General features: G+C 42.7%; 1 protein-coding gene across 8 annotated transcripts in view; it reads right to left on the bottom strand.

Moving 5' to 3' along the window:
• AGBL1 (AGBL carboxypeptidase 1) overlaps positions 1 to 21,217 on the bottom strand; it is a 460,538-nt gene that overhangs the window by 438,177 nt on the left and 1,144 nt on the right. For all 8 annotated transcript variants that reach the window (XM_085515376.1, XM_085515383.1, XM_085515380.1 and 5 more), the window contains 3 exons: positions 20,217 to 20,273; positions 19,978 to 20,128; positions 14,908 to 14,971 (listed from right to left, as the gene is read on the bottom strand). Coding sequence is in view for 2 of the 8 variants with exons in the window: in XM_085515379.1 (XP_085371505.1) it covers positions 14,908 to 14,934 (27 nt within the window). In the remaining 6 variants the exon portion in view is untranslated. The remainder of the gene's footprint in view (positions 1 to 14,907; positions 14,972 to 19,977; positions 20,129 to 20,216; positions 20,274 to 21,217) is intronic.

The following is a 21,217-nucleotide window of genomic DNA, read 5'->3' as shown; positions in this document are numbered from 1 at the left end:
CTGTTATTTTTTAGCACACTGCAGACACCCTGTGGAATTAGCTGTTGCAGCAGGTCAACGAGTCAAAAGAGTTTGTAAGGATTTAAACCAACTGGGATAGTCTTATAATGACAGACAACCACCGGCAGCAGCACAACACCCAGCTGAAGGAGCAGGGAGAAAATCAAGCTGCCTTCTTCAGACCCAGCTTGTCAGCAAGTTCTTGCCTGCAGAGAAGTCAAAAGAGTGGCCACTAATGCAACAAGCACAGAAGCAGCAGCCTCAGAAAACAACGATGCATTTATTACAAAGTGCTACTAAATCTCACCCACCGTGGCTGCTCTCCTTTTCCCCATCAGGCTGCTGAAATAACCCTCTGTCAGCTCCTGCTCTTAACCTTGTTGGTTGACAAAGCTATTCAGAAGACAGAAATCTCATTTGTGGGAAGTATTTTCACACACACGCACATACACAAAAGAATCAAGTTATACTTGGAAGAACAAAAGGAATTGTTTGCATGCATCACATTAAGGCTGCCTCTACATTTTTCTTCAGAACAGGAGTGGGATTCTTAAGAAAATCTCCCAGACATCAGTTCACCACACACTGGCTCTGTTTGCAGAGCTGTTTTGCTGCACATGAACTAGATTCCTTCTGGAGAAAATTAAACTAGAACCTCCACCCCAAAAGTGCAGCAAATGTGCTGCAGACCTCAAGACATAATGACCAAGCTGATGTCTGGACCTTCAGACAGCTTTGAATCATATGTACAACAGGGACATTTGGTGAATGGGACCAGCTAGATCTAGCCTGAAATTAATTCCCCAAGCTTTATGCATCTACTGCTCCTACCTTTTCACTTCCATTAAACTGGTTTTCTTGCTTGATATAGACATAATGAACAGGTTAGGGTTTAGGGCTACACCTACAGATTTCCCCATATAGCCAAAAGAAAAGAAATAACCCTACAAAAAGGGATTTCTGGTATCCCAGGATAAATGGAAAAGGTAAATAGAGGCAATTTCTGGACAGCAAATAGATGTCTATCTCCATTGGATATTGATGAAGCTAACATTCTAGGCTTTTTCTGGTAGTTAGACCTATGCAAGAAGCTTCCCAGCTTCTGTCTTCCTTTTTTTGAGAGAAATCTCTTGACTCAGAGTTGATCCATAACAGCAACAAACATCCTACCAAAAAAAACCCAAAAGGCTTACAACACATTCATGAGAGGCAACTCCTGATACAAACTACATAGGATAAGGGGGAAAAACGCTAATCCTGTGCTTTCTCTCTTTGCCTGTTGAAAGAAAAAGCTGGAGTCCGCACACAGGATAAATTTACTTATTAAGTGAAATATTTCTTATGTCAGCTTGGTTTATTCAAGCTTTCATTCTTGCATTCCTTCGGGTTATTTCGAAACTTTAAAGAGAAGACAAATGTTAGAAGTAAAAAGAACTTTTCTTAAAATCCAACTCCCATCTCAATGTTACTCTTACAAGGTTTTCTAGACTGAGGTGAAATCCATCATCTTTAATCATTGGGGAACGTTGTTCTCTGATTTCTTCACTCAGCTCAGAGTTTTTATTCCTTAACACAATTGAAGCATTCCTTGAAGTGGTTAAGGAATATTCTTTTATTGGGTCAGAAGTTGCCATCCAGGAGGAGGACCTTTACTACTTCTGGTTTACTGTATTACTGGAAATACTGGCAATCCTGGTGGGAATAGATGCAGCTTGGGAGAAGTGTTTGCATGTTTGTAAGCAAGGCACAGCCTTGTTTTGGTAAATCAGCTGAAGAGGTGCCTAGTGGTGAGTACACTTGTTGAAATGGTGCTTCCTTCAGTTACATATGGACGAATATTGACAAAACAGGTATTTGCTGGGGTGTTTTCTTTCTGCTTTTCCTTTCCTGGTTATCTGGGTTTTCTGTTGTTGCTGATGGTGGTTGTTCCTTTGCTTGTTTGTTTGTTTTTCCTACAAGACTTTGAAAGGTCAAAACCAAGCCATAAGAAATTTGAAAGCTTACAGAGTAGAGCAAGACGGAGCTGGTACAATCTAGGTTTGGAGCAGAACTGTGGGGAAGGGCTCATTTTCAGTAACCCAAGGTGCGCAGAGCTGAGGCTCCAAACTCCACCTCTTCTCTAATGAGAAGCTGTTTATATCTCTCTTCACACACGAGGGGAATATTGCCCAGCTTGACCTCCCTCCAGATTTAAGATTGGAAGAGGTAGGATATTCAGGAAACATACTCTCCAAACTGAAATGCTGCCAGAAAATTCCCCCACTGAGTGCAAATATGAGACACAAAATCAGATTTCAACCAATTTAAAGTTAAAAAAAAGTATAATAATAATTAAAATAGACTGTTTCCTAGAATATTAGTGCAGCATTATAACCCTGATTCATTCTGGCAGCTTGATCAGGCTGCTCTCATTAGTTCCAGTGCAGCAATATTAAAATCCGAAAATTCTCTCCAAGACAAAAAAGAGGTCAGTGGAGATGAACCAGCTCTGTGTGTGTGAAACACCCATCTTTTGCACTGACTGGTCTATAAAGCCATCACTGAGCAACAGATAGGGGCCACAACCTGTTTCCCACTCCTAAGCTGTCCCTTCTTGAGATGGGTGGGGGTGGTCTTGCATGCAACCCCTACCCATTCTATGGACAGTACAGTCACTGGCCATGCATTTTCCAGCACTCTCACTCATGTGGGTCACTCCTGCAGAGCTCTAAAAGCTTCTCTCTCTGTCTACACTGTCAGAGAAATGAAGCCACTGCTGCACTGTATCATATCTGCATTGAATCACCACTGTTGTTTTCTCTGAGAGATCAAGCAGATATTTATTTCTCCCCTTCAAGTTTTTATGCTGCCACCAAGCCTGATTTTCAGTCTTGAGTGTGACTGGGCTTTGATGGATTTTCTACACAGCACAGCCACTGAACAACTCCCACGTGCTTCTGGAGTGATTTCACCATGCGCACTTATAAAGAGCTTAAATGGTAGATGGTGCTGTTACCGCTCAGCTATGAAGGCCTAGTTCTAAAGTACATCACAAAATTCAGCTTGTGTTGCTCTCTCCAATAGCACTGTTTCCAGGAGCCGGTATCCATCGCTTCAGCTCAGGTTAATCAGCACTGAAAAATGTTATATCTTAGACATAATATTTATTCATTAGTCACAGTGCTCATGCAGGGAGTAGCTCCTGCTGTCAGGCTGCCTACCAAGACTGCTTTGGACTAGAAGTAAATAGAAAAGAAAAATTCAGTCCTTTGTGGAACTCTGTCTAAACGGGAGGTTTGCAACCTTTTCTTCAGAGAAGTAGGAAATCAAAACAAGAAACAACTTCAGCTGAGATGAATATACGATAGGAGCAGAAAGACAGGAATTTGCATAATGTCCTAGATCTAGATTCAAATCAGGACGCTGAAAGGTTATTATGGCTGATGACTGATCCACAGCAGGTTCAGCTCAGCCTGGCCAATAGTAACGTTTAGGAGAAGGAGCTGGCACTGAGGGCAATCCCTGAATTACAAGAGATGCTGCCAGACCAAAGGACGGATGCAGCAGCACTAGGGCTTCAGAGCAGGACATGGGACGCTGTGGGAGAAATAGTCAGGGCAGCTCAGGGCAGCGAGGAATGCTTTCCAACAGCACACTCTGTAAATCAGCAAATAAACCCCCAGACTATTATCTGCCCTTCGCAGATAACCCATACATGACAGCAAAACAGAGAGGGACCAGCAGCTGACAGAGTTTCTCTCAAAAAGAAGAATATAAACAGCCCCTCTATGAATATTTTTGATTATCTCAGGTCTTCCAGAGCTGTGAAGAAATTGAAATTTCCTCTTCAGTGTTTGCCCATTGCCTCTTCTATAGATATAAGCTTCACCAAGCACCCACACTAAATCTGCCAGCACTTATTTTCCACCATCTGCATAGTAATTGCACTAGGAGCTGAGTTTAATATCCTTAAATTCCCATCTTGACACGCTGAACAACTCCTGGCGCAAAAGGTGCAAGGGGCTATTTAGTCTCAGGTTATTGACCTAGAAGGAAGAAATCCAAATACCAGTTTTCTTCTTTCCTCTTCGCTCACCTCAGTGGCTCTGCCATTAAGATACTTCTTATCTCTTAGGTAGATACAGCTCCCTCATCGCTGGGTCCATCCACCCCTTTCTTCTTTCTCTCGCGCACTGAAAGCACCCTTGGAGGCTGTGAAATAGGTTGATTTACAGGTGGGTGGTGATGTCGTGGTGAGAGGACCTGGTTCCTTCATATATGTAGACTGTGTAAAAGAATCAAGATGCTACCAAGCCTTGTGTCACTTAAGAAAAAATGGAAAAGTTGGCTCTTTGACATGGCACAGAACTGAGACGCCTCCACCTTCCCCAGAGCTCCCTTTCGGTAGCTTCCAACTGCTTTGGATTAAGGCATTAGAACTGGCTGCCCAGTGAAGTGGTAAGAACCCTTGTTCCTAGAGGGTTTCAAGAGAAGAGTATATGTGGTACTGAGGGATATGGACAGTGAGCGTGGGCTCACAGACAAGATGATCTTAAAGGTCTTTTCCAACCTTAATGATTCCATGATCAGGTGTCCCAATTCCAATTTTATCTGAGCATCACCACTAATTCACTCAGATGTTCAAAACTTCCAGCAACACCAAAAGAGCTCCTAGAGTATGCTGAGAGCATGTCTGAGCATGCTGCATGGTCCAGCTATTCCCCCGGATACTACAACAAGTCTTTTCCATCAAGAAAATGGAAGAAAATGGGAGCAAAGGAGAAAATTCTGTATAGCGCAGTTGCTTTTTATGTCTTTATTTTTATTAGCATGCAATGCAGCAAAAGCATTTAGTTAAAAGAAAACAGTAGTTATTGCCAAATTGAGCCATAAAAAATACTATAAGGCTCATATTTTGTCTAAGATTTAATAAGCATGGGAAAGACAAATGCTTTGGAGGCTTTTCTGTTAATACGAATTATTATTTACTCTTTGTCAAGGGAGAACTCTTCACCAAGTGTTTTCGAACACATCATTACCCATCAAAGAATGAAAACTCCCCAGATTTTCTGAAAGTTTAATAGCTGGTGAAATCTTAAAAAAATAAAAAGCCTCTTGTTTTACAAATGCTGTAGTGACTTTTAATGCCAGGAATCACTAACAAATAATGCAAGAAAAATATCCTGCTTTAGTTTGGGGAACCGGTTGCCCAAAACAATGAGACTCTGACTCCAGATTGACATGAAGCAGAAACTAATGCTGGTTTCTCAAGTTCCTGAGCTGAGATGAATGCATAAATGTTGAAAAAGGGTGAAAATAGGATTCCCTTAACATTGAAAAAAAAGATAATTTATTTAAGCTGCATATTTTTGTCTACACATCAAGTTATTCATTTCCAAATGGCTATGAACAGTACATGTGTAGAAATGTTATGATCTGGGGATAAGAGGAGACCTTACTGCTGTTAACTTTAGCCCACTGAAAATTCATTGCAGTTCCTAACCTGCCTAAATTAGAATTGACTTTCATATTCACACAAACCCTGGGAGCCCAATTTTAAGATCCAGTGCAGATAATCTACCTCTATATTTTTGCATATAATACAAGATTTGCCAGAAACACATCCAAAGGCAGAGGTGAACATTCAGGCTCTTTTCTTTCTTAGTACGCTCTCCCACCAAGTCATGCAGATACTTGGATGCACACATAACCCAGTGGCACAAATTGGAGATGAAGTGCACCTGACTAATGCCTCTTCTGCTGCAGCTAGGAAGGCAGAGGAACAAATTATGCAGGGGTTTCCTCTTTCCTTCATCTTCATGCATGTTGCATAATGTGTCGTACTTTAACATTAGGACCAAAATTTTTTATTATGCAAATTTACTATGACTATCAAGTTCTCACTGAGTGTGAGTAAGCTCTGAAAGATACTATTAAATACGTCAGTTTAACTTCAAATTGAAGCCTATGTATTTTTAATTAATAAGTAGAGGTACATTGATGTAGCAGAGGCTGCCATTAACTATGCTATTGGGTTTGGGAATGGCAAGGGTTCCTCCCTGGCACTGGCTCTGAGAGCATATTCTCCTTTTATAAACTTGGAAACTGAGGTCCAGTGGTTGCAGAGCAGAAGACACACTTATACCTTTCATTTCATCTGTATCTCTGATCTCCACCTCCTCACTCCCATAGTTTTGCCCTTTACTTCTCCAGTTCCCACCTGCATCTGAAATCAAAGGGTGTATGCAGGAGGGGTGGCACAGGCAGGATTTCAAGGGGTCAGTGAGATGCTTTAGCTGGGTGATACAGAAGAAGAAAGAAGGCTCCCAAAGGCTGCTGTGTATGGGAGAAGTATCCTCACAGCATTGGTTGTTTTCCATATGCTGGGTCAGTCCCTCACTGACTATTCTTGGGAGCAGATATTAGGGTATAGGGAAATATTTACAAGGCAAAGATTTGGTTTCTAATTTTCACATCCTTTGGAAAACAACCTTCCCATGGTAACTTGTCTTAGATGGAGTTGAATGTGACACAAATGCATAACCCCATAGTAAAGGATGGTGCATCCAAGAGCCTTCCTCAAGGAAAATCTGAACTGCCTGAAATCCTCCCTCCCAGCTGTGGTAAAAAACAGCCAGGGCTCCTAATGCCTTGGGCACTCTTCCCAGCATTTGGACTTTGTCTGGTCTTTTGAGATCAAGAAGAGGATCTGAAGAGAAGCAAAGGGATGGTTATCTTTAAAAACAAGCAGTTGCTGGAAAGGTGAGATAAGCAGATTACAATGCACTCTGGGTGTAATTTTAAATAATTGACAGAGCACTCAGGATGCTTTTTCACTGTTCACACGTCAAAAGGAATTAAATACATTAAATAAATGTATCTGAAGAGTGAAGTATATTGAGATGATAAATGGATATAATCTGTTATCGTGCAAATTCAGATCAAGTAGGATGAGATGACTTTGCCTGTACTGTGTCTGGCTGAAAGCAGCAGTGGAAGGAAACTGTGCTATTCCTTCATGCCTTTGCTACTGGGTTTTGTTACCTCTGCTTCAAAATCTGTCATCCAAACAGGCAGCCAAAATGGAGGGAGAATATGTTCTTTGGTCTGAGCCCAGTACCTTGAGTTTTGTCATTCAAGGTCATGTGTGCTCATCCTAAACAGGTTCTTTGGTGCCATTTAATATGTATCAGATATAAAACTAGGAAAGAGGAAGATCCCTAGGTCCTTAACCAAAAACAGAAAGCATCATTAGCTCAAACTCTCTAAGCTCCTGTAGGTCACAGACCGTTGAATTCAGACTTGGTACTTCAGTTTTTTGTTCCTGGCTAGACTGTCCAGGCATCTGGTCTGGGAACTGAAGGGATCTTCTGATGAAGATTCCCTTGGTAGTTTGTTACAGTGGTTAATTGTTCCCCATTATCAAATGTATGCCTAATTGCTCATTTGAATTTGTCTGGCTTCAGCTTGCAGCCATTGAGTCTTGCTGAGCCTTTCTGCACTGGATTAAAGAGCCTTTTAACACTAACTATCTTATGCTTATAAATGTATTCATACATCCAAGTTAAGTCACCTTTTGCTCATGATGAACTAAACAGAGCTTTTTATGAATTTCAATTACACTGTGTTTTCTCAATGTGTCAAGTCACTTCTGGATGTCCTGCCTGCACCCCCCCTGATTTTTCATCATCAGGTTGCCAACGTGGAAAATTAGGTCTAGATTCAGTAAACTGAATTTCACCTGCAGAGGCACTTCTTTGCTTACACACTTAATGCTTGCCCTAGACCATTAGCCATTGCTTCACAGCAGGTGTTCACATTCAGTCATCGGCTCACTCTCACTCAAGAACCCATTGCGACCCTGCTTTCCTAGATCAGCTGCCTGTGCTGCAGGTCTTGTTTCCAGGTGTGTTCTGCCATATATCTGTGATGAAAGAGGATGATAAAGAGGCAGAAAATTGAATCGCCATAAAGGGTAGGGAGAAGTATGGTAAAAAAACAAACATCAGAGCTGAGAGCGGATGAGTCACTGTGCAGATTAGGAATGAGTGGCTGAGTATTAGCCTTGTTCAGCTGAAACTGGTGACGCACTGCCTTGCAGGATCTTCAGCAGCTCCACCTCAGTGTGCTCAGAGGTATCTCACAATGCTAATGAACATCAGCAGCCCCAGGAAGGCCAGGAGCTGTCTTTGTCAAACCTGAATGCGGAAATTCAAAACAAGAATGCTAAATGTGTTGAAAATACAGCACCCTGCTCTGAACTACCAAAGGTTTAGGAGAATACAAATACGCTTGACACACACGTGCTTAAACCAACATGAATCACATGGCTGCTAAACCCATGCAGCTAATTAGCAGACTGACATATTCCTGATTGCAGGCCAGATAACTGTAGGAAAGAAGGGATACATGCTCAGAGTGTGGGTATCTCTATGTGGCTGTGGCTCAAAAGGGTTAAGGAAATAAAGGAGTTTTTCACACCCTCCTGCTTTAAATTTCACTTGTCAAACCAAGAAACCACTTTGGATTTGCTCTGATATCCATTTAATTTCTGGTTATTTTTCTCTGACACATGCAGCCCGCTGGTGCCAATTATGTAAGTTATATTTCTGCCAACTTTGCTGTGATATTGCTTTTAATAATTTATATCAACATGCTTCATATGCTTATGTGCTGCTCTGTGTGTGTGTGTGTATCTGTGTTCGTGTATGTTGTCTCTTCCCAGTTTTGAAGCCATTTAAGCAAAGAAATCTTATGTAAAACCTCTGTAATTCCAATGCAGAAAGAGCACTCTAAGTGCCCAAGTTGAAATAGCCAGGGAGTTCTAAGGAAGCTTTTTCTCAAGCAGGACAAGCAGGAATTTAAGTCAGCCTTATTTACCACCATTGCTTTAAGCATCCTTACCTTACGAATATCAGCAAAGCCCAAACTGTTTTCCTGCTCAGTTTCTATGTTTTATAGCTGGACATCCCAGCATAGGCACGATCTATTGCTTTAATCTAACATGTCACCAGCCTCACAGGCTGGAAACCCAGCACCAGTGGTTTGGGCTGCTTTACAGCAATGAGCATCTTAATAGGCAACAATTAAATATTCATATAGGAAGTGATGGAATCAATTCAGTGGAGATACAGCCCTTCTAAAAAGCTCTTTCCACCAATAATCGCCTCACTTGTGCAAAAAGGTTTTGTCTCATAATTAAGTCTGTAATCCTGATGGCCTAAACTGCTAGTAGAATTGGGATGAGGAATTTATATCTCTGTGTTTCTCTCTCTCTCTCCCTCTCCACAATGCTTTCTAGGGTTATTAATAGTATGAGATGGTAACATGAAGGCCAGTAGTTCTCCCTAACCAGCATAACAGGAAAACTGTTGTTTGGCTTCCAAAGAAGGGAAGAAAAAGACAACTCCAAAAAAGGCTGAAGTAAGGGAGTATTTGGAGAGTGTGAAGAGGCACAGACATACGCTAAATTTCCTTTATTCCAGCAACAGCAATAAAATTCCCAATATACCACCACTTCATCTCTAGTTCATCAAATTCTGCTCTGATGGGCAGTTAGCTGCAAAAGATCTCTTTCATGGCAGGAGAAGAGTAAGAAAGAGCTTCTTTGTCTTCAGAAAGAAACCATTCCTGCTTTTGAACTACTTCCTTCAACACTGATAAAAAAGGTCTTTCATCCTCCTCTAAGTGCATCCATTTTAAGCTGGACTCAGTCAGCTTTTCAAAGTTAACACAACTCGATCAAAACTGAGTTAGCCTTGGAAACTGCACATTAACTAGAATTTAATGTTAGATTAAGGAATCAGGGGAAAAGAACAATGAGAAAAGTTCTCTGGCTTTAAACATCCCCTGGAGGAAGCACTCAGGCACTACTTCATCTGTTCTGCAACTCAAATGAGAGAGGAAGACAATACAACATACTTAATATTTAGACATTAACTGGGAGGGATGTGCCAACCTATATTCCAATGCTCTGCTACAAAAAAAGGCTTTGTGGAAGTGCAGCAAATACTGAAAGCAGTTGGAGGTAACTAACAGTGGGATAATTCTGCTTATCCTATATCTGTGTGGTAAAAGCACATGTTTTCCTTATGGCACTTAAACCTACCACCCTGATTAAAGGTATCATGGCACAGATATACCAGCTAAAGGACTAAGAAATGATGTTGGCTATTGCACGTGAGCCAGCTCAGGCTTCTCAGCATGGCTTGTTGAGACACTGAATACAGATGGGCTGGGGAGAAGCCCAACAATTCAACTACAGCAACTTCTGGAAAGCCACAATTAGCACTATGAGACAATTAAGGCAGTGATTTATTTCTCCTATTGCTACCTACATGCTAAATGTGGTGCCCTGAAACAGCTCATCCCAGTATGTTGTGCCACTAGCAAAACCTAGCCTTCTCTTTAAAGGATTGTATTGCAGAGAGTAAAGAAATACTGCAGACAGAAAAGAGAGACTGATTTGCAGAAACACAAGTAACTGGGGTTGCAGTATCAAATTATGAGTATAATAGCTTGGGTATTTCAACTCATAAAGCAATTTCTAATGGCTCTCCTGAGAGCCTGAAGCAAAATTAAACCCCATAGGTTCTCTTAGAGGTGCTAGTAATATCGCTGCTGCAAGAGTCCACGTATTTCAGACCTCAGTGACTCTTCTCAGCCCTATTGCCTGTGATGTGCTTCTTAATACAAATATTACACAGAAGGAGCTAAGCCAATTTCCTGTACTTTAGAGACAATTTACTAGACCTTTCCTGAAGAACTGTTAGCACATTTTTTAGTGATACAGAAATCTCACCAGAGCCCAAGCTACAGCTTTATTGAATGTTCCACTGTAAGTTGCACACATTTATGTGAGGGGAACTAATCAGCTAATTAACATTGCTACCTAAATTATCGTGTGTTTTTCTTATTTATGTGGCCAATTTGCCCACTAGAAAGTGGTTCTCAGATCACAGCCTACAAAGAAATCCTCAAATTGCAAACTCCTACACCACGAAGTCTAAAATGCTCCAACCCAGAGATGCTTTCATGTATTCTGAGCAAACCAGAGGCTTCCAAGGGAGCGATAGGCATTGCAGCTTCAGCTGGCTGCTCTGCTCTGCTCCTTTGGCACCCTTGCAGAAGGCAACAAGCTAATAGCTGATTTATGCAGAGATATCCACTTCCATTTGCAACAGCCATGCTTGATTCAGGAGGATTTTCCCAGCATCAAAAATGTGGAAAGAAAATCTACTTGGAGGGGCTCTGCTGTCCTGTCTGTTTCATTGCTGCGGTCTGAGGGAGGAAAAAATGGACCTGTTTATGGTATACCTACGCTGAAACCACGAGAGCTGAGAGACGCTGGGCTCGGGCATAGGGAGGCTCCCTGTGGAAAGCAGGCGTGTCTTTTCCATCCTCCCCCCATCCATCCTTCCCCGGAGCCAGCCGTGGCCCTGACAGCACATGAGTGATGTGCTGGTGGCGACTGCCACCTTGTGGGCAACCAAACCAGAGAGAGACGGAAACTCAAAGGAAGTGTTCATCTTGTGGAGCAGGAATTTACCCTCATCTCAAGGGGGTTGGGTGCTACCCACCAGCACCAAAAGATGATGGAGGTGCTTGCAAGCTGGATTCACTTTCAGTTCAACCCGTTTTAATTCCTTCTTCCTTTTCTTCGTCCCTTCAGAAGGTATCTGTCCCATATCACTGCTGTTTCCAAAAGGCTGCTGTGCTGAAAAACCCATTGCATTCTGTAGGCACATTGAGGCTTTCTCAACATTTCTCAACCCTATGGACACTGCTGCACTCACAAGAGGTGTCCTGAATAGAGCCCCAAAGCAGCATAAGGAATATTCATATGATCTTAATGTACCATGACTGCTGCCTACCAGTTCCAGATAAGTTGGATTAATAAATTGCCTTTCATTTGTGACACTTGAGCATGAATTTTACATTAGGCTCAATTCAGTAAAGTTCACAACTGACACACTTCCCTTTATGACAATCCTTTTCAATTGTTTTTACACTGAGACGTCATAAAGATGTTGGAGCTGCTTCTGGCAGGGAACTACCTTTTACCTTGAAGAAAAAGAGCTTTTATAACCCACTCATGCCTACAGCATTATTGAATAAGGTAGGAAGACGAAGCCTCTAGTCTGTTTTTCCTATTAACAAGTCAGAGTTCTTTAGCATTAGTGAAAGCAGAAGGATGCTGGCTGCAGTGCTGGACTAATCACAGTGGAAATTTTGAATGCAATAAGGGTTATGTTGATTAAAAAAAGAGCATGACATGATAAGACCAGCAGATCCTTTTGGAGCTATTAATGCAATGCAAGTGGTCATGTCCACCAATTAGGGTTTACATGGCACTCACTAAATTTATTAGGCTATGAATCTGCTCTTCCTTAATTGACAAGTGGCATGGCTGATCCTCATCCAAGTTGTGCAAGTAAGGATAAAAATGGAAGGATGGAAGGATGATCTGATTACAAAGATGTGTTTACCCCTCAATAACGCACACTAATTAGCTACCACCTCTCTGAGAAGCAGCCCCTCAGGTTAGGGATCTTCTGAGGGATGGATCTCTACTGATACTAAGTGAAAACGGGAGGTATAGGTTTGTGTACAGATTGGGTTTGACTTCAGACTGACAAAATAAGCAAAATCAAAGCCAGATGGATGGGTTTCTGTCCTGAAATGCCAGATGACAGCCATCACACAGACCAGCAAAATCTTACAGAACTCAGCTAGAGTCATTTCCTGAGCAGTTTCATCCACGAAATGAGAAAAATTACTACTACAATGTTCTTTTTCCTTACCTTTTGTCTTTTGGGCCTCTTTAGAAAATAATTACTCCACCACTTACCCTGGGCTGCATGAAAGAGAATTTGGTGCCACAGTACAGCCCCAGATGCATCATAGCTCCATTTTGCCCCTGAGGATAAGCTCAGGGCAGGTTTAAAACTTGATGTGTGGAAAGGATACACTTTTTGTAGAGGCCATGGACCAAGTGACCATATATTTCTTTCCTTCCTCTATTAAATTCTCAAAGCAGATGGAAATAATGATCTAAAAATGATCTAATCACCTGCTGACACTGAAACATCTCAGTTTAAATACATGGAAGACAATTCAGAAAAGAGTAGGCAGGTCTCATCCAACTATATTTTGAATGACTGTTCTTGAATGACTGACTAGGTTTCATTGCTTCAGCTTGATAAACCTCTGATTTAAGCCACTGCATCACCAAGACAGGGCATCAGGGATATCTGTAAGTATTACTCTGATATATCGCCTTGCAAAGCACCAAATCTTCCATTTCTCAGAGACAGAGCTTTAGTTCCTTACTTATCCATCACTCAGCCATAATACCATGATTTTGCATGATCAGTGTTAATTCTGTCTTGTTCAAGTTGCACATACAGAACACTTAGTGGGGAACATTATTATTTGATCTGCTGACAAACTGGGGCTCTTCACAGGGCTCAGGGTCATGGATTGATGCAGACAGCAATCATCAGCCACAGGAAGGGAAAGGTCAGATGAACCCAGGAGATGTTTCTAGGCTATAGCAATTTTACAAAACCCAAACTGGCAAACACTTGTCCCTTCAAATTAACCACGAGCCTTTCTATTATGAGCAGCTCCATCCCTCCCTCCCCTGGAAACATCAATCTAAGTTTGATGTGCTGTTTCCATAACAACATGTAATTAATATGAACCCTCTGCCCCTGCCCAGTGCAGGTAGTGCCTGCTGCCAGCATTTAGCACGAAATAAAAGCAAAGAGCTCAGGAAACAAAATGCCTTGCTTCAATCTCAAGTGTGTTTACAACAGCAGCACGGCGCCTCTGCACTGAGGATGGCAGGAAATACTCTGGCTTTTAATTACACAAGATGTACATAGCAAGTAATTAATACAAAGAGGAGTCTGGAGAAGCCTGAGCTTCCAGCCCTCAGATCATCAGCACAGCACTGACTCCAGGGATCAAACACATGGGATGCAGCAACCCCATACATGATGCAGCACCCACTGAATGCACGGTGTTTGGGCATTAGGATATAGGTTTGCCATATGCTTTCCTCAGCACCTGAGAGTCAGGTCCTAAATATTTCTGATTAACACTCTACACACCAGCACCAGCTCCCCTCTCCCCTCCCTGCCCAGCTGCACTCCCTTTCGGGAGCCATTTCAGGACACACACAGGCTGTAGTTACAGTGAGGCATTAGAAACAAACAATTCTTATCATTTATATGAATTGGAGATGTGTGGAGACTTTTCTGATAATAAATTCATAGCTGCAAACGGACCGAGCATCTGGTGGTGTGGTTTCTACAGATAACACAACCTTTCTATTTTTGCTTATTATGGCAGAGCAACATCCCAGCACAGTTTCCAAGGCATGAAGTCAGGCAAGATGATATGCAGATAAAGAGATGTCGCAGTGTTCCCACTGAGCCCCCAGACCACACTGATTATGGGACACCACCCAGAAAGTATGAGAGTTGGATCGAGGTGACAGCAAAATCCCAAATAAATAAACTCTGGAAACTGTCATTCCTAGAAGGAAGGAAGGGATACTTCTGAAAGCAGGTGATGCTTGGACTCTGCTCTAAAGACCACTTCAGCTGGTGCCTCTGAAAACCCATCAAAAGACAGATTGTTGTCTATCCTGTGTGTACAGACATGGCTTTCCCATAATGTTCACATCCCATGAGTTTTCTGGTCTCTTTTGGAAAAACAAGATATGCCAGAAGCTGCTGGAGGTACCCACTACAATACACTACAAACCCAGCATGTGCAGAACCAAGTTTCATCCTGCTTCTCCGCACAGTGCGGAAGGGACCTGCTCTGCATGTCAGCAGCCGTATATCAACCTGGGCTTAAAAAGGAACTTGTTTTATGGAAAAAATGTGCTATCCCAGAGGTTCTCCTTTCACCTACCTGATCTGGCGCGTCACTTATCGACATCTGAGTGGTTTCCTTTCCTGAAGCTTCATCTTTGCATCTGTAAAAAGGAAGTGATGAACCTAGTGAGAAATTTATGGTGAACAGTTTTTGCAGTGAAAATAAATTAAAATGCAGATGATGCTTTTTGTTAGGAAGCTTCTATTGGGGGGGAAGGGAGAAATTTAAACTTCAGAAAATATTAAATAACATAATTTAGAATCAGATGCTGAATTTTAGCGCAAAGCAGAAGAAAGGTTTGATGAATACTGTCCTTTGTTTTCTCCATAGGTTCCCCTGGTGTGAAGAAGACAGAGGAAGAAGGAAAAGGGAACTTTCCCACTCAAACTCAACAATATCTGCTCTCCCAGGGCCCTTGCAATGGTCTGTCTGTTAATCCCTAGTGAAAAGCCACTCTGAAAGCACTTTCAAATCCTCCTATGGGACACAGCAAAAACAAGAGCGAAACAACAGACCCCGGGGGCTCAGTTCTTTAGCTGAAATAACACTCTCAATCTCTATTACTTCAGCTTTATGAAAGCATTACTATTTACTGGTACATATGACTATTGATTTGGACATGAGGGTATGTCTAAATTAATGCAGGCAGGATGGATATGTGGCTGGCAGCTCTGTTTAAGTTTACAGTAAGCACTCCCCAAATCAGTCTAATTAGCAGCAAAACCAACAGGCACCTGGGCCCTGCAAAGCAATTGGCAGGGATAAGCTTGAAGCTTCCCTTCTCAGCAGAAATACTCAAGGATGTGTCAGTGGTTACTGGTGGGACACTGAGCCTAGAGGAAAATAATTAAAGGAAATCGGTGGGAACTGACTTTATAAATTCAAATATATACCAAATAGCGCTGCTTTCAGCTGGAAGAGCTCAGAATGTGAGGGAGGTCCAACTTCATGAAAAGATAAAACATCGTATTAATGATTTGAATGCATAATTCTGTGTTGTAGTGAAAGGGAGGAGAAGGTGGAGGAATCACCTGTACCTGAGCGCCTGCTGTGGCTGGGGCTGCAGTGAGCAGCACAGTATGGGGCACAATGATGACCAGTGGTCCCTGCCAGCATAGGTTATTATGTGACCCTACAACTGCATATTATGTTTGTGTTCTGCACAGGAGGCAGCAACCACAAGTCTGCTCAGATCCCATGTTTCTTTTGTCTCCTTCATTTATTTTTGTGCTCCTTAATTACACAGCCTGGCAATGACAAGCAGGCTGTCTTCAGCAGGTGTTAATACAGTTACCCCAAAGCAGAAGATGAAACTCAAAGGGCATTTTTTTTTTTTTTTTGTGGGTGATTATTTAGATGGGAAGAGAAAGAAAAAAAAAAAAAAAGCCACTTATGAAAGAAACAGAGCTCAATTATTTGGTTGCAGCATCTGACAGCACATCTTGTAATGAAGCCTTAAACCTCTGTATGATATTTTTTTCCGTGGTTCTAATGAAGAAGTTGAATGACAGCTGAGAAGACTCAGGCCTGAAGGGAGAGAATGAGGCACAGACACAACTGTCTCGTTAGGAGGAGAAATATCCTGTTAAAATTAGTGCTTTTCTCTTTAGCAGAGGGAGCTCAGAGCAGGTAACTTTTTTTTTTAATCTGTTGCATACTCAACTTGCTGCTCCAAGCTGGGTATGAATTTTGCATAAGGCCACATCTTTGGACGTAGGAACAGAAATGGAGCCTGGGAGCAACATAAGAGAAAGGAGACAGAAAAGAGTGGTGACATGAACCACAAATTGTTTGGTTTTAAAGCTCATCCAAACTCAGCTCCTCACCTAAACCTACACCACCACCACCCCACCCCCCCAGCTGCTGGAGATGGAGCTGGCCCATGTTCCTCACCACTGTAATGCTAAACCACTCAGGCAGATTTGTCTGGATTTTAAAACAGAAAATGTTTTGGCAGAGGTGTGCTGATGTTTCAGCTCTATGGGCTCTTCAGTCACTCCTCTGAGCAGCAGTAACAGAAACTGAATGGGCAATCACATGAGTTTTCTAACGCATAGAGGGTTTCACAGCCCACACATCTGGAAGAGCATCATCTAGCCCTGTATGGGAAATGGAAGGGATAATTGAGGGATAGAGGGAAGGAAGTTTGGCTTGTTTGATTTTGGATCCCTACCTTTGACACCATTTGTAAGCGATTAAAACAGTTGTATTGAGTTTTAATGTGTATTTGATAGAGAGGTTGAGCTCATCTGGGAGCACGCTTGGGTGGTTTGTGAAAGGTTCACCACTAGAGGACTCCACAGCAACAGTGAACTGTCTCACCCCCCCACACACACCCCCAACTCCAGAAGCCCCAGGTGCTGAGCCCTGGCCAGCTTTTCTAACAGCCTCCCAGACAAGGCCAAATGGTGGCTGAACAGCTTGCCCTGCTCAACGTGGAAAAGAAATTACCTCATTTTCAAGATAACAATTCAAATGCTGCACTGCAAGGAAAGAGGATGCTGGGGATGATCCTGGGCTCAGCTCTATGCTTTCTGCACTTGTTCTGGTACAGAAGAGATGGTCTGGCTGATGGAGAGTCCCTAGACTCCCTTTGGAGCCAAAAAGGGCAGACAAGAAGGCTGTTGTGCTCCCCATTCCCACTTCCTCTCTACCTCTCTCACATTCAAGAGATGGCAGAAAATTGGCCACTGACAGAGGAATTAGGTTATTGGGAATGCTTTTTGTTTATTCTTTCCCCTCTGGAGCCACTCAGAAGGAAGCCTGGATCTAAAAAACAGACATGAAAGCTGCAGGCAGCCAGCCAAGGCCTGCGTCTGCTCTCAGACCATGAGTGCTGGGAGATTCACACCGCACAGCAGCAGCCCTGCTGGGAGCCCCATGTGCTGCTACGTGCGGATGCGCTGGGACCAGCTCTCCAGCTGTCCTTGGAAAGCTGAGACCTTGTGCTCTTTGCTGTTTGCCAGACCCTTGAGATTCAACACTCATAAAAGCAGCTAAATCCAAGGCCTCACTGGCAGGCTGGCCTCATTTGGCACAACCTCATGGCATAAGGGACCTCTCTCTTTGGTCTTGCAATTGCATGGGCAACGAACAGCAGGAGGATGGCAGCTCTGATGCTTTGGATGCTTGTCTTCACCACATGAAAATAATACTTTGTTTGCTTGGGCAGCTTCTGAGGGCAGAGCTGCCTGTCTATGGTAAGCTGCATATGGCTTCCTTGCTATCCCTGACTCACAGTGGGTACCCTTATCCAAAAATCTGGTGCCTGTTCCCCAGCACATCATAGGGATATGCCAGGATGTGATACCCCTTTGAAACAGAATGGTGCTGAAGGAAGAAACATTTTAGGATCCTGTAACATTTCTCTGCACTGCGCTTTCAAGTTGCTGAAAGTTACCTTCGTGCCAAGAAAACTCTTTTCCTTACTGCAGCACTAAAGTGCTTGTTCCAATATGCCTTTGATCTCTGGTGATTTTCTGGCAACGTCTGGAGAGCATTGTTTGAAAATAGCAACAATTCCTGTTTCTGAACATTTTTTAGGTATAAGAGGCATAGATGGCAGCAGGGATATCCAGCCATGCTCAGGTATATACTGGACTACTGGAAGCAGGGCATGAAACAGGATCCCCATTAGCAAAGCCCAGAGGTACAGAGAACAACCCCAAGTACCACAATGGCACATGCTGCTGGAACTCCAGCAGTTAAGTGAAAAACCTCAGTACAATGGGGATCCCCGTGGTGCAGGCCAATTTGGCAGCTGGGGTCTTGGTGTAAGCTCCATGGCCTTGGGGAAAGAGGAGGAACAGCATCCTGTGCTCTGCTTTAAGCCATCCTCACATGCTACACACCACAGGGCACATTTATGGTTGAACACCTAATTGAGATGAACCAGGCCACACTTTCCACCTTACTCTTCTTCATTGCTGTGTGTATGGAGAGATCAATTATCCTAGGCAAAGCACGTATTATTGATCTTTCTGACTCTATTATTCCCACTTGCGGTAGCTGCTGTAAAGATTTCGGCTACCCTTTAATCTTACCACACCTCATCGAGCAGTCAGGGCAGGATCTGATTGCAGTGTAACGCTAGAATTGTTTGCTTTGAAATCCAAAACTAAATCACTGACCACTAGCAAATGAAATAAGTCTTTGCCAATTACATTATTATTTTGAGTGGCTTGGATAGATTTCAGCATGAGGAAATTCTCTGGGTTACCCTATCCCATTATGCACTTCATCTGGTCTTGGGCCAGGGAGGATTTCTGATGCCTTTGTATCTACTTCCTTCTGTTTTTCAGGATCCTGTACACATGGCCATTGTCCTGGGGTTGGGGAATAGTTCCCTCTGAATGCCTAATTAAGCTCCGATTAGCATTTCTTCTAGGAGCAGATGCAGCTTTTCCAGCCCAGCAAACAATGCCATCTGTTGTTCTCTTGCTGTAATTTCCATCTGAAAGTCTGCTCTGCTTCTATATTTAATTGTAAAGTTTCCTGCTGCCAAAAAAAGTAAGGTTGTTTAAATTTGCCATTGGGTGGAAAAGGCCAAGAGGGAGAAAGATTGGATTTCTATTGTTACTGCAGGGAATACTAAGCTGGTTCAGTGTGACTGACAGCTCTGCAGCCGGCTCTCCAGAGCAGGACCAGACCAGGTGTGAAAGCCTCTATCAAGTCTTCCATTACATCTTCTCCTTAAGGCTGGGTCTCTCAGTTGGGTTTTGCTAATTCAGCTACTACCCCTCCCTAAATGTCTGAATTATAGGTGATAGCACAGTCTTCAGATTCTGGCACCTTGTAATACTATAATGTGATTGAAAGTACAGCAGTAACGGCAGGGTGGCACAATCCTAGGCTGTAACAAACGAGAACAAGCCCAAGTGCAACAACTGTAGACACAGATACAAAGTAACAAAAACTTCTTACCTTTAGAAGACTCCCAAGAGCTAAGGATCTCCAGCAAGATCCCCTCACCTCCACTGCCAACCCTCAAATGAGTTCTGGGAAAGGGTGGATCTTGGCTCTACCTATACTGGTCGCTCAGATGTATTGCAAACACCTGTGCTCAATCACTGTTTCAGGCCATAACTTAGCATTTCTGCTACATACCTGCAGTGCTGTGCAGTGACCTCCTCTGAAGACTTTTGGCATTCACAACAGGGTGAAAGTATTCACGAGCAATCTTGTCTGTGCTCTTAACCTCCAGGAACTGCTGAATTTGCATGGCCTCTTCAGACCTTGACTAACTTGCTGTGACTGCCTACAAGGAAGCCAATTGGAGAAGTGATTTTTAGGCATTTATCAACTGCTGTCTGTCTTGAAATCCACTAAACTGATTTCATACTGACCATTTAGCAGCCATTAGCTGGTTGTGGCAAAGGCTGTGGTGGATTGCAACCACTGACCTAGGGAGGGAAGAAATAAATGTTATTGTTTAACCTCTTGAACAGCTCGATATTATAGAGGAGTTCTGTGAAAAAATAGAAAACGGTAAAACATGTTTGGCTGGCCAAATTTTACCCTTCCTACTTCTTCTGTGAACATCACCTACTTAGTCATCTCCCTCAGGGATTAGATCTATGATATAAGTGGATAAAAGCAGCTAGGGAATGTTGTGCAGGGTAAACCTCTGGGCTGTCTACCTTCAAGAAAGCGATGATTTAATAGGAACAGAGCAATTAGGGCTGATTTCTGTAACAAGTCAGATTAAATACTTAATTTTGCAGGCGTTTAAACGCTCCATCACCGATTAACGTTATGTTAAACAAATACAGCCATGGGGTAAATGCTATTTATTTCAAACTTTGGGTGTATTTTGTGTTGTTGTTTCCTCTCCCCTCCCCCCCACAGATTTTAAACTATTTAACCTATGTCCCCTTTGACGGGTCATGATGAGTTTTCCAATTTATTTTCCAAACATGAACTAGTTGCAGAGCACTGTCCCCCAGCTGGCTAGTACTGCCTATGTACTACATACATCAAGCCAAAGGCCAACATAGGGCATAATTTGTTTAACAGTGCAAGAGAATTCCCTCAATACACTGAAACCATAACCACAGCACCAGTCCCTGAAATACCCTGAGGGATGTTGGAGGCCAGTATCGTATGTAAGAAGCTCGTATTAACATTCATTCTAATTTAAGCTTCTTTTCCCTACACACGCTTGGATCTTAAATCCTCTTTAACAAGAGGTTTAAAAACGTTTTATACTATCTGCCTAGGGTTTTGTGTGGTTTGTTTTTTTTTTTTCCTTTGCTATAAAGCATCCCCATTATGCTCCCACTGCCTTCTCAGATGGCTCAGCCTATCCCTCTCAGCCCTGCCATGTGCTGACCACCTTTCTGTTCAC

This window comes from Coturnix japonica, chromosome 14 (assembly GCF_054131305.1).
Source record: "Coturnix japonica strain WE chromosome 14, WE-NBRP24, whole genome shotgun sequence".
NCBI classification, from domain to species: Eukaryota; Metazoa; Chordata; class Aves; order Galliformes; family Phasianidae; genus Coturnix; species Coturnix japonica.
Note: the sequence above shows the minus strand (reverse complement) of the source record. Positions and strands in the feature narration are given on the sequence as shown.